This window comes from Crocodylus siamensis, chromosome 1 (genome assembly GCF_052110815.1).
Source record: "Crocodylus siamensis isolate JL-2025a chromosome 1, ASM5211081v1, whole genome shotgun sequence".
Lineage (NCBI taxonomy): Eukaryota > Metazoa > Chordata > Crocodylia > Crocodylidae > Crocodylus > Crocodylus siamensis.
In genome coordinates this window covers 95,396,195-95,410,583 of record NC_143395.1, presented here as the reverse complement: position 1 = coordinate 95,410,583, position 14,389 = coordinate 95,396,195, and the positions used below count along the sequence as shown (strand labels likewise).

The 14,389-nt window shown below is 43.4% G+C and overlaps 1 protein-coding gene across 4 annotated transcripts in view; it reads right to left on the bottom strand.

Annotated features, from left to right (window-relative positions):
- Positions 1-4,934: 4,934 nt before the first annotated feature.
- Positions 4,935-14,389, bottom strand: part of DSE (dermatan sulfate epimerase) — a 57,120-nt gene continuing 47,665 nt past the window's right edge. For all 4 annotated transcript variants that reach the window (XM_090038335.1, XM_090038327.1, XM_090038318.1 and 1 more), the window contains 2 exons: positions 13,428-13,635; positions 4,935-9,511 (listed from right to left, as the gene is read on the bottom strand). In XM_090038335.1, the coding sequence (XP_089894461.1) occupies positions 7,747-9,511; positions 13,428-13,635 (1,973 nt within the window). In that variant the 3' untranslated portion in view covers positions 4,935-7,746. The remainder of the gene's footprint in view (positions 9,512-13,427; positions 13,636-14,389) is intronic.

The window sequence follows — 14,389 nt, the reverse complement described above, 5'->3', positions numbered from 1 at the left end:
CAAGGATGGCCTCCTTAATAAACTTTTCTAAGATCTTCCCCAGGATAGAAGTCAGGCTAATGGGCCTGTAGTTAGCTGGATCCACTGTCCTCCCTTTCTTGAAGATCGGCAAATTATGAATTATGCCAAAAGATATGTTTTGAGGAAGAATTTGAAGGAAAAGAGGCTGCATTATATCTGGGATCTGGATGTGCACTCCAGGTCTAGGACTGAAAGTGCTTTACCCATAGGGACTGCTTTCAGGCAGGGCTTGGAAAATCTGCACAGATTGTCTGCTTGCAGCTATTGTTCGGTGTAGGTTAGGGTAGCAGCAATGTAACACAGTTTCCCAACTACATGGGGTTATGGGCATGCAGATATTCATACCACCTACTTCTGCTATATTCCAGCATAGCATTTCTAACTCATTGCCTTGCTTCTTTATGATGGAGAGCCACTATAAGATCTTGGAGATCTTGGGGTATTTTTGTTTCCTTACAGAGTGGACCTTCAGATTTTAAGATGTTTTTGGTCTCCAAACCTCCAGTTTTGGTCCCTCCTGATAACAGCAGAATACAGAAACAAGGATAACTGCAGCATATAAACCAATAAACAACTGCAAATTTATCATTAGGCATTCAGTGACTGGCATCCACAGCTCCTGGGAGAAGAGGTTAATGTGACAGTTTTAATCATGTTTATTTTTCTCCAATGGAAAATAAAGAGGCTGTAGCATGTGCCTGGGTTTTCCACTCAGTTTTGAAGATTAAAGAATCCTTCTCTCTCAATTGTTCTATTAATACAGAGTGCTTGAAACAAACTAACAGTGTTATTGGGTGTTTTTGGGTGGGAGGTCAACATGGTTGGGTAAACTTTGAATACGCCACATAAAGCAGACCTCAATCTTGATACGCATACTCAAGCAAGACGAATGGAAGCCTTATTCTTTTAAACAAAGTGTGTAATGACATCGTCTCATGAAGCCCTCTCCATGAAGGTGGTTAAAATAAGTTTGTCATAGCTCACTTGCTGGATTCCACCTATGATTCTGTAAGACACACTTTTAAGAGACAGCGGCACCAGCACTGCACTCTCAGTACCCTTTATCCCCTCTTATCTACTTCAGGGTTAGTTCAGAGTAAAACCACTGGAAAACACTGGAGTTTCTCTGACAGACAAAAGGTAATTCAGGCCATCATTGCTATGTCTAGAATTTAATCCTTCCAAGCTTTGTTTTCAAGGGACACGTCTACATGAGATGCATTAATGCACATTAGCCTAAGTTAATGTGCATTACGGCTGCATCTCTACACATGCCAGCTGTTAATGTGTATTAACTTAGGCTAATTGCACCTAAATTTGATTTGTAAATGCAGGTATCATATTTAGGCATGATTAGTTAATGTGCATTAGTGCACATGTAGATGTGACCCAGCACTAACTTTAGTGTGGGGTCTGCCCTGCCACTAGGGGCCCAGCCAGAGCCCAGCCCCAGGGAACATCCAGGGGCCAGTGTGCTGGGCACCTGCCCCAGGGCCCTGCCCCCTAGCCCTCCTCCCCTCCTCAACCCCCACTCTGGGCTGGAAGACCCAAAATATTGTAAATAGTTTTCTCCTTGTATGTAGTTTTCTCCATGTATATAGTTTCCCACTTGTAAGCAGATTTTTTATTATTGGTGGGTGGAGAGAGTAGTAGATGGGCTCTGTTGGTTGATGGGGGAGGGAAGGTTCTGTTTGTTGAAGGGGGAGGATGTTGTGAGGGTAATCGTTTTTTGTTTCACCCATATGCATGTCCTGACAGTGGTGTTGGAGGTGGGCAGAGGATAGAGTGTATGTGGGCAGCGGAGCAAGTGGGCTGGAATAAGGATTGCAGGAAGAAGGGGTAGGGCAGGGCCTCCCACAGCCAGTCCCCTGGCTATCCTGGGGCCTCAGCAGGGGTGGGGCTGCTGGGGCCAGCAGAGCCAACACCATGGCCAGCAGGAGCGTGGGGCACTGCGTATTGCTGGCAGGGGCAGAAGCCAGGGCAGGGACGGGGCTGGAGCAACCCTAGGGCTGGGAAGCAGGGTGGGCAAGGAGAAAGCTGCCGCCTGCTGCCCTGTGCTGGTTATGCGGCTCCTGGGAAGGGAAGAGGCTGGCCAGGGATCAGCTTTCCAGATGGCTGCCAGGTGCTGGTGGCTGGGTCTAGCTTCAACATGGCTGCCAAGTGCTGGCAGCCATGTGGCTGGAGTTCCCCAAGTGGCCACAGAGGCATAGGAAAGGACTGCATGGACTTGGGACTAATTTTAGTGCCAAGTCCTTTTACACGTAGGGCACATCTACACATCACTCTACAATAATGTTGTTACTGCACTGTGCTTTAGTACTTCCTTTTGGAAATACTACAGCACGGCACAGTAACTGCCCACTGTGTGCCGCTGAAATGGGGGAGTGCATCACCATGGCCAAGTAGCTGCTGGTCACGGGTAGATGAAAGTGATCGCTATGGCAACGTAGGATGATGTGTAGATATGCCTGAAGATACCTGCCAAAATCACTTAATGTGCATTAGCTTAATGCGCATTAAATTTAGTCACACTTAAATGCACATGTAGATGCTCCCAATATACAATATATTGCTGACTCTCACTAGTTATGCTTTCCAAAATCTGCAGCAAGCAAGGCGTGCTGCTATTTTGTCAGCAGGATGGCATGAGAGGGCCCATGGATCTGGGGGCACAAATAACACACTGGACACTTGGTATTAAAGTAGCAACTGATCAACAAAGTTAACCACTTGTTACATCAGAAAAAGACCCTGTGTTCAGCTATGAGCTCCCTACTTTTACTGCTATTACCCTCTCTGCAGAATAAAAGTGTGTCAGGTTGTATATGAGATGCAACGATATTCTGTGATATCTTCGAGTGGACCAACTGAATAGTTAGAAGAGTTGTTGGATAAGCTCTTAGGCATTGATTAGTTGTATAGTTATTAGTTATACATAAGAGTTGTAGCGTTAGAAGACGACACTAGTGAAATAGGGCACTGAGTTTTTCAGCCCTGGAATCCAGAGTTTAACCTGTTCTGTCAGAGGTGTTGAGGGTGAGACCGGGACTGACCTAGGGCTATAGTATAGTTATGGTTTTTATGGAATTCCATTGAGATTTGTTATAAGTCAGCCAGTTCACACACTCTGTATGACCAAGTGGACTTTAGGCTTGGGTCATCACCTAAGGCGGCTCTGGAAGTGGAGAGTCATGTGCATATTTGTGTGTCATGTGCTACCTGCTGGAGGAACATGTGCAAAAGCCCTTTAAAAGACCCTGTGAGGGTGGGGATCTCTCGGGGTGGGTGTGGGTGTGTGAGTGTGAGCAGAGAGAGAAGTGACAGGAAGGAGAGAGAGTGAGTGAGAAGGGGACTGAGTATAAGACAGGCTGAGAAATAGACTGAAACAGAGAGAGAGAGAGAGTGATAGATTGGATGAAGTGAGTGACTGGGTGAAAGGCGGAACATGAGCGGGACCACAGCATGGAGCTGAGATTCCTCTTGTCACCAGGGATCATCCATCGCTGAGGCTGCCTCGAGTTGGGAAAGAGTCGGTTCCCTGACAGTTCCTCATCAGACGCACTACAGTGCTATAGCAGCCGCTCCCCTGACTCTGGTGCAAGTATTACCCCCCCTAGGTGGGACTGGATACTGGCTATCACTTCCTAAAATCCCTGTAGGTGACCAGTAACCCACACAGAAGTAGATAAGCCTCGGGTACTGGGTCGAAGGGGAGACAGAGTTGAACGCTGGTGGAGCCTTCAATAAATAAATCTTTCTCTGAATCTCTCTGGGCTTTGACCCAGAATTTTCACTGTGTGTGTTTATACGTTGTAGTTAACTTTACTGTTGGTCCTAAAGTGTGCTAATTAATAAACCGTTTTATTCATGTACCTTAAGCCATTTTCTTAGTGATTATTAATTAAAACCAGTGATAGATATGGACAGGGTGAAGACTGACCATACCTTTCTGGGGACAGATCCAAGAGGAAGCAGCTGTTTGGGCCTGCTTTATAATTTGGTTTAAAAGAATGATTTCCCCCCAAACACAGGTTAAAAAAAATCCACATTAATTTTTTGGGGGCAGTGCTTGAGCCGTGGAGCACCCATGGAGTTGGCACCTATGTCCCCAAGCAAGATAGGCACCTTGTTTTTGGAAAGGGAAAATGAAGAATTTTTTTTCAGAGCTATGACTACACAGAGCAGGGTCAGATCTTTAACTAGCTCACCCTCAATTTCCTGTTCAGCCAAAAGCTGTGCCTGTAGCTACTACTGAAAATTTGTTTCTCTGTGTATGTCTGTGACTTTTGAGTGGGTTAGAATTTGACTAAGGTGACACACATAGTTATTACTAGCTGTTGTGAAAACTTTTAAGGTGGAATAGGATCTGGTGTGCAGGGCCACATTATTGAGCCCACAGGGCTTCCCATGGGTCTGGAAATCTGGCAGCAGGGGAGTGGTAGTTAATGCGGCCACTGCTTACTTCCATTGTCAAATTTCTGGACCTGTGGGGAGCCCTGAGGGCTGGCGGACATGGCTCTGTTGGCCAGATTTGGTCTGCCAGACAGAAGTTGAACACAACTTGTTTAGATGACACTATTAAACTCTGGGGGGCCAGATATTATTTTACCTCTAAGAGGCATTTACCCAGGCTCTAGGCATCTACATCAATGAACAAGGTCCTATTCCAACCCATGCGACAACCAATGAGCCACTTGTACATTGAGATTCCTAGGGTCTCTCCACATTTGAAATATATCTTGCCTGTCTTAATTCCATTAAAAAGTCATCTTTAGCTGGAGGAACCCAAAAGATGAAATTCAGAGAAGGTTGTCCACAAGTGTACTGTGACTTGAACCCAGTGTTAATAACCATCACTTAATTTCTTAAATGACTAGGACAAATAGTTTAGTCAACAAAGGAAAACAAATATATGCAAGAGAAAAATTATAATTTGTTTATTTAGCAAAATGTAATCAAACAATTGATTTTTCTTTTGATGTATAGATGTACAAAATATATCAGCTCTACAGTCTGCCCATTCTGAATCCCTTCTCAGGTATCTATAGCTTTTTTATAATCAATTTCACAAACTGAGCAAGTGAGGGTGTCAACCTCATTTATTTCAGAAGCCATGTTATTTTGCAATCCCCAAATTATTCATCCCTGTGTTCCTAATGATTGGCAGAGAGCTGCCTGGTTGCATGGTTTTGGCTGTTCTGTGTTTCCAGTTACATAAATAGCTATAAATACATTAAATACTTGCTTAATACAGCTTTTTCCCCCCACACAGGGAATTAGTGGAGTTGCCACATGGTTAGGGTTTTCTTCCAATAGCATCTGAAAGGGAAGATGACCTAAAAGTTAATTTCCTGATTAAGATGTGCTTAAAACTGTGAAAAGGTTTGAGAACCTCTGTTCTATAAAATCAAGAACAGATGACAGCAGTGTTCACCCTTTTCCAAATTTCACCTGATTTGAGAAATGGGAAGAGGTTCAGAATGATACTCCCTGGGTGCATCTACATGTGCAATTAATTCATAGTACACACTGGAGTTAGCTGCTCCTGGGCACAGCATTTACATGTATACCCAGGATCACAGCACTATGGGCTGAGGCAAAGCAGCCCTGGGCTGGCAGGTGACCTGAGGGATCAGCCCCAGGTTCTGGGTGGCTAGGGCATGAGAGTGCTACAGTGTGGGGCTAGGCAGCAAGCAGCCCCAACACTGTAGCCTCCTTGTCCCCAGCCAGCCCATCACAGTCTACACATACGTTTGAATGCACATAAGTACTCTGCCAAGGATAGTACTGTCTGTTACAGTACTGTTCTATGTTGGAGTTCATTTACTGCACCCTAATATCAGTGCATGTGTAGACTGTGATGTTTTACTATAGAGCTAATTAGTTAACTCCACAGTAAAGATGTATAGACATAAAATTAGGTTCTTGGCTGCCTCTTTCTGGCATCTGTTGATCACTGAACTGTCTTTCTTTCAGTCACCAGTGAAACAAACTGCTCTTTCCTACAGTGACTGTTTCTGAAGGCACAGAGGAGGTATCATGATAAAGTAATTTGATCAGGCTGCTCTATACTCTCTGTTTTGAAGGCATGGGCAAATGATGCCTCCTGAGTCGGGGTGGAGGGGGGCACTTGCCCCCCTCCTGCCAGAGGACAGTCAGCAACTGGAGGCCGTCCCTATGACCGATCCTGCAGGCTGGGCTGGGATCCCTTGTGGCTGATTCTGCTGACCCACAACTGGAAGCAGTGTGCTGCTGGCAATTCTTGGTCGGTGGGATCGGCCGTGGGGGGACTGCCTTTCCTGGAACACTCCTCCCCAGCCAATGCTCTCAAGGGGGCACCAGCGCTTCGCCTGCAACCCCCCTGCCCGGGAACACTGCTGTCAGGGGATGCACCAGTGCTGTCAGGGGCTGCATGTGCACCCCCCATGCATTGCCACTGTTTGAAGGAAAAGAATAAAATCTTCTACTTGTAGCTCTTTGCATACCTTATCTTTGAAAAAAGGATGCCACATTTATAGGTAGGGCTTGGCTTAAATTGCAATTTCACATTTTTTTGAATCATGAAATTAAGTGATTTTCATGAAAATGTGATTTGCAATGAAATGCCATGATATGGCTCCTTGCTGTCAAATTCCCTAGCATTCTCCAGCCAGCAGCAAAAGTCTGGCAGGGGAGAGGGGAAGGGGTTGCACAAGGGTCAGGGGGAGGAAAGAGCTTGGGGAAGGGTAAGAGAGGGACTGTTTGCTCCTCCAGGTAGGAAAACTGGGGCACCTGGGGATTGCATGGAGGGTTGGGGGCACCTGAGAGCTGCCTCCCTTCTCCATCCTCTGGGCCTTGGCACTGGGTAGGGGAGGGGCTGTTTGCTCCTCCAGGTAGGAAAACTGGGGTGCCAGGGGTTGGGGTCGGGGGGGAGAGAACATACGCGTGTGCGCACACATACAAACAGTTTAGCAGCAGGGCTTTCTGCCTAAGGAAGCCAGCAGTTTCCAAGCCCAGGATAAAGCCTCTTGCCTGCCTGCTTCCCTGGTGCAATCATGCTGCTCTCTGCCTTCAGTAAGAAGAAATCCAGGCAAACCAAAAACATCTTAGTCCAGTGAGTTGCGGGGGAGGAGGCATGGGGGCCATGGGCTTCTCAGTAGTGAGCTGAGGCCTTGGGAGTAAGGCTTTTGCTGCTGCAGTTAAACCTGACCCTACATCTTCCCCCTCAGACAATTAGGGGGCCTGGGGAGGGGATGGGGTGCCATGATCTGGGTGTGACAATGGTGGCCCCTGCCATGATTGGGCCTGGATATTAGTGAGCTGGGCCTGCAAATTAAAACAGGGCCTATTTATAGGCCTCTGCAGCAGCCTGAAATTAAACTATGCAAACCAAATTGTGTATAAAACCAAAGCTCTTAGGAAACAAAAGTCCCATAAAAGAGGATTCTATTTCTTTCTTGCAAAAATTCATTACAGCTTAATAGAATGTACTCTGATGAACAAAGCATAACATTCCTTCAGATGTTAAATCCAACCCAAAGAACAGATGAAGAGCACTTAATTCTCAGAGGAATGCATTACAAGCCCCATTACTTTCCTTCCTCTCATGGTGTGTAATCAATCTCTCCCCAGCTGCCTCCTGGAATGTTTCAGAAAAGGAACAAACAAACTCTGGCCCTATTAGGGTTAATGCTTTTGCATAGACGTATATGACCATAAACTGGTCAAGTAGTACATGGTCTTTTGTTAACATTGTGACTGGGAACAAGATGAATACAGCCACAATAATATACAGCTGTCAACTAAAAGTACTGCATAAAGGCATCTTTGGCCATGTAGGCTCTTGGCTCTTTGAAAGCAGGTCAGCTGCATTGCCAGCATGACAAAGAAAATAGCAATGTTCAGAATTAGGAAAAGGCGGGTGTAGGAAGCCGATACTAATGATGCACTGGTTCGGGCAGTGGTCACCATATGTGCTAGTCCTGATCGACCTTTGAGTGATGCCCCAGTTTTGTGCTTTACATAGGTAACATCTGCAAAATCCAAAAGGTCTTTCATTTCCTCATCTTCATCCACGGGCAGCTCATTTTGTGCCTGAGTCTGTGCTTTTTGTCGCACTTTTCTTTCATTTACCTCAATCTGTGCAAAAATGTCAGGAACAGCATCAACAAACTTGTAGCCTTTGGCTACCTTTTTGCTTTTCTTTGCCCTGCCTTGCTGCTGGTGCTGCTGCCGCTGGGAGATAGCAAATATTCTGTCAATAGCCTCCTCTGTCTGTCTCTTATCTGAAAACCTCAGCAGGCGCTCAGCAGTTTTTCTAAAGCTATCTGTGTTGCGCACACGGGACAGGATCTGCTTCTCAAGCTGCTGGAAAACAGGCTTGAAATTCTGAAGATTCTGTTCCACAATGCCCACATAATCTTCCACTTCTGGCACTGCGGAGCTCTTAATGGCAGAAACATGGTCAAACATAATTTTTTGTCGGTCTGCGATAACTTGTGCAAAGACGGAATGGGCTCCATTCTCAACCGTCCACAGATAAATTGCATAGGAATGCTCACTAGTTGTTACAAAGACATCCAGTTGGTCAGAATCTCCACGGACATCAAAACTCTGGACATCTATGGAAGGTCCTATGAAGAGGTAAACTCCTCTGGTGATTGGGTGTCGCAAGTGGGTTGTTACATTCACAAAGTTTGTTCCATTGTATGGGTATCCCCGAGGATACATTTTTGAGGCAATGGTAGCTTTCTCACTGTAGCCAGCGTCATCCATCCAGTACATCTTATACATCTCATCACGGTGCCTAATAAAGGCCCCATGGACATTATCAATAACAGTTTCTTCAAAAGGCATATCCACATTGTGGAAGAAGCTGGTTGTTGCCTCTAGGGGGCTGTCATCTTCAAGATGAATTTGGTCCACCAGCAAAAGAAGCTGAGGATGTAGAAGTACAAGGTTTCTTTGGAAGTTTTTTAACTTCAGTTTTGGGTTGTAAGCACCCACTCCTTCTCCCCTGATGAAAACCACACCACTTCTCTCCATTGCTGCAACCACTCTACCCTGGCAGTCCCCAGCCAAGTCATGCTTATATTTCAACCACTTTGATGAGCAGTCCTCTGTAATCTGCCCTTCCCATGGAAAAAAGCAGCTTTTTGACATAGCTGGAGAAAACATCAACACATTGTTAAAGAAGGTATACTTTGGCCCATACAGGGCTTCTGTAATAAAAGGGACACCGTTGGGAGCAAAGGTAAAGGAGTTCTGATCAGGATGTTCATGCCCAGCATTAAAGTTCCTCCACCCCTTGATCCACTCTTTGTACTTATTTTTATGAACAATATCATATATTGCACGTCCTCCCAGCTTTCCTGATTTGAAGGAGAGGAAGGGCCTGTTGATTTCAGCCGGCAATGCACTTCCATATGTTACAACTCCCCAGTCCTCAAAATAATGTAGTTTTGGAATTCCATAGTCTGGTGGAGGTACAGAGTGCAAACTCGCATCATACCTGTTAAGAGTCAGAGAACATGGGTTTACATATAGTCGTAAATATAAAAATAGTTATTTGCTTTATCTCTATTTTTCAGTCCTATTCCAAAATGCAGGGTTTTCTGCAATATTTAAACTAAATAATTGTTTTACGATATAAAGCCCACAGTATGCTTGCTAAAATGAGCACATTACACAATGATACTCACTGCAATAATCTTCATACAGATCTCACCATGTATCAAATAAAGCTATCCATAATTTCATCATGGGAATAGATTTTGCTCTGGTTACACAGGTATATATTTACTATTGAAATCTTAAAAACTTTGCTATAGGACTTCATCCTGAACTGCAAAAAAACAGTTTTCTATTGGACATCAACACATTCTGAGGCTCTTTTCTTCAAATGAATGTGCAATTAGTGCCCATTCAGTTAAAATAAGATGAACTGAACTTGGATCTTGCAAAAGATGTAGCTTGAAAACAGCCCAGATATTGGAGGGGATAGGAAGTCTGGACCTTGCAAAAGAGATTAGGAATAAATTTAAAATAATAGATAATCCCACTATTTTTTTAAAAGGATGACAGGGATTTGCTGTTGATCCAAAAAAAAAAAATATTTGGAGAGTAGGTTTAGATTAGACATCTGCAAGAACTACTTCACAGTTAGGGCAGCTAGGAGCTGGAACCAACTTCCAAGGGAAGTGGTGCTGGCTCCTACCCTGGGGGTCTTTAAGAAGAGGCTTGATGCCTACCTGGCTGGACTCATTTGAGTCCAGTTTTTCTCCCGCCCAGGCAGGGGGTCGGACTTGAAGATCTACAAGTTCCCTTCCGACCCTACTTCTATGATTCTATGATCATCTGCAAAAATGTTTGCCTCTTTCATATTTCCTGGATCATCAACACGACCACTTAAAAATTTATCATAGTTTTGTTTTCTTCTGAGGCTAAAGAAAAACTTCTGATGTCAATATGTATGTGAAATGATTTAATTAATACATTTAGCTTTAAAAGGACTCTTCATGCCTAAAAAAATAATATATTACATTTTTGCTTGTTCACATTTTGTTTCTGTAAATTTAATATATTTGCATTATTCTTTAAAAAGGTACCTATGAAAGTGTCTCTGACATTATTTAAGGGAACACAATAAATAAACACAATGTAAAGCCCCAACAAGACTTCTATCTCCACAGCAGTAAATAAAATTATTTTTCTCCATCAAAATTCCTCTCTCTACTTTACAAAAAATTCTTCCAGACCCTACATCACTGTTTCATAATTTTGTGAGACTTAAAGCATCTCTCCATACCTTTCTGAATTTAGTGGTACTCCATTAAAAAAAAAAAGCTATCACTTGTTTTTTTTGTGTGTTTTGTTTAATAGAACAATTTTGTTGCAAAGAACTCAGACAGAAAAGAAGAGGGTCTAAATGTTATTGATATTATTCGATATCTTTGAATGTATCTTGTGAATCATATGTACGTGTTTGCATTTCCAACAGTGCTAGTATTGCACAGCACCCTATGGCACTCTTAAAAGGATCCCATGGAAGTCCACTTGAGAAATGCTACTTTACATAAACACAAGCTTTGTAACATGTTCTGAGGCTAAAAACTCCAGATGACTAAATGCATAACACTGTTCCATAGCCAATGGCCCTATATAACCAGCTTACTTTCTTTACTAAAGACGCCAAAACAAGTGCCTCTTCTGACCAAAACAGCATCATACAGAATAAGAACAAGGTGGTTCCACGAAAGGAAGTCTTAGTATGTTTAGGGCTTATTTCCATGCCTTGAATCCACTACAAACATCTCACTTCTTGATGTCAGTAAGGCTGTCTTTCTCATAAGAACAGAAAGGGAGGATATGGGAACAGTAGAGAAAATACATTCTATTAAATAGGTAATCAGCCCCATATCAAGGGATATTTTGGGAACTGCTCATAAATTTTTAACTCATATATCATAATTATAAAATAATATCCATTAAACACACATGTTGCTCATAGTGAAAATATTATGCTAAATTAACCCTTTAGCTATGTATATGTCAAGTGACTAGTGGGAATTAGCAATGTGTGTTTTAAAACCTCAAGTATTTTCATTTCTTGCCTGTGGCAGGGTGGTCTAGTCTCACAAATTAGAATGGAGGTGTACATTATATAAAAAAACTGCCTTATGTGCTTTATCAGCTTTCCCCCTCTTATTTCAAACCTCTTCTTAGATAGTAATATACATGACACTTTTTAAAGAATACATACTTCTTTGAGCAACTAATTTTACTACATGTAAAAGAAAAAAAATCAGACTTCAAATGTTCTTTTAATTAACCACCAAAGCACAAAACTAACCATACTACTAATGAAATGATTTTTTTAGGACCCATGTAGGTAACTAGATATAAGAATTTCATTCCCTTTGAAACTAGTTGTCCAGAACAGGCAACAGCTGGAAAACAAGTGAAAATGGGCTATATAAGAGCTGTGCATTGTATATATTTATATATTTCATATATTTCATAGATTTCATAGACATTAGGGCTGGAAGGGACCTCGGGAGATCATCGAGTCCAGCCCCCTGCCCAAAGGGCAGGAAGTCAGCTGGGGTCATAGGATCCCAGCAAGATAAGCATCCAATTTACTCTTGAAGGTGTTCAATGTAGGTGCTTGAACCACCTCCGATGGCAGACTGTTCCAGACCTTGGGGGCTCGGACAGTAAAGAAATTCTTCCTTATGTCCAGCCTGAAACGGTCTTGCAGGAGTTTGTGACCGTTTGACCTCGTCATCCTTTGGGGCGCTCTGGTGAACAAACGTTCCCCCAGATCCTGGTGGTCACCCTTGATAAACTTATCAGTGGCCATCATTTCACCCCTGAGCCTACGCTTTTCCAGGCTAAAGAGTCCCGTGGCTCTCAGCCTGTCATCGTAAGATCTGTTTTCCTGACCTCTGATCATGCGCGTGGCTCTCCTCTGGACTCTCTCAAGCTTCTCCACATCCTTTTTGAATTGTGGAGCCCAAAACTGGATGCAGTACTCCAGCTGTGGCCTCACCAAGGCCGAGTACATGGGGAGAATGACGTCCCGGGATTTGCTCGAGAAGCATCTATGGATGCATGCCAGCATTTTGGTCGCTTTACTAGCCGCAGCATCGCATTGGAGGCTCATCTTCATCTTGTGGTCAATGATGACCCCCAAGTCTTTTTCTTCTGTAGTGCTAACCAACGTAGCACTGCCGAGCCTATAAGGGTGCTGCAGGTTTTTCCTCCCAAGGTGGAGAACCTTGCATTTTTCGGTGTTAAACACCATCAGGTTCTCGTCTGCCCATTTGCTGAGCTTGTCCAGGTCAGCCTGGATCACCCGCCTATCTTCTGGCGTGGATGCTTTGCCCCAAAGTTTGGTGTCATCGGCGAACTTGGCCAGTCCACTCCTGACTCCAATGTCCACATCATTAATGAAGATGTTGAACAGTATGGGTCCCAGGACAGAGCCTTGAGGGACCCCACTGGTCACAGGGCACCACGATGAGTGACTGCCATCAATCACAACCCTCTGGGTCCGACCACGAAGCCAATTTCCCAGCCAGCGGATCGTGGTGGAGCCAAAGCCAGAACTGGGCAGTTTGGCCAAGAGGTGATCATGGGATACCAGATCAAAAGCTTTTTTGAAGTCAAGATATATGACATCAATCTCTTCTCCCTAGTCCAGGTGATAGGTCACCTGGTCATAGAAGGAAATGAGACTGGTCAAACAATGACATACAGAATTTCTCCTCCGTCCTGACCTCTATTCTGTCTGGAGACAATTTGGGTTGCACAGGACTAGTATAATCTCCATTTCTGCAGTCCATTACAAATCTGAAGGAAACATGTAATCACTAATGCCAAGCAGCTGTCATGTTTCTTTTTAACTCATTCATTCTGTTTCATACCAGAGAAATTCAGTGTGAAGAGTGCACCACCGCTGTCCTTTGGATGGAGTCCCTGGGCCTTCCACCACCCGATTCTTTCTAATTTGATCAGCCAACCAATTCCCGCTGCCATTCCGCATGACGAATTTGTCAAGAAATACCAACTGGCTTTCTGGTCCATAGAACCAGTTATAGTTGGAGTCTGCAATGGCTACAGTTCTCTGAAATCCTTGGAAAAAAGTTGAAAAGAATATAAGAACACGCAAATAAATGTACAAAGACATGTTTTGTAGAGTGAGGATGATGAAGCCAAATACAACAGGCTTGCCCTCGTAAAGTATTTATAGACACACACACTTAAATGTCCCATAATCAGGATACATGGCAGCCTTTTCTCACTGCTATAATAAACTTTAATACTCACCTTTTCTTCTCAAACTATATACCCCTGATAAATGCATAAAGAGAAAAAGTTCCATCCTCCTTCCTTCTCTTACTTAAATCTTGCAACAACAGAATTCAGTTTGCAGCTTTAAATTTTTCTTAAATCAATCTAAAACACTTAAAGCAACAGTAAATCACAGAGGCTCCTCACAAAACCAGTTCTGTCTTGGTGTAATGAAGATAGCAAGTGTTCTTTGTTGTTTAAGTATTTTTCTAAAGCAGATAAGTGAGATACCACATGGACTCAGTGTAACTCATTATTCTAATACGTGTTGGCACTGGAGTGTCAAAAATGTTATTTTTGCCTTCTGAATAGTTTTAGCTGGTATAGACTGGTATAACTCCACTGACTTAATAGAATTATTCCCATTTATACCTGCTTAGATCTGGCTCATGAATTCCATCTACGTAACATTTAAAAAATTTTTCATGTAGTCTCCTTTGGATTCTAGTGAGGTATAAACAGATTTGGGCACAGTAATAACCAAGAAATCCTCATCCAAAACTTGCAAGCCTGAGACAAAATCTTTTCTGATGTT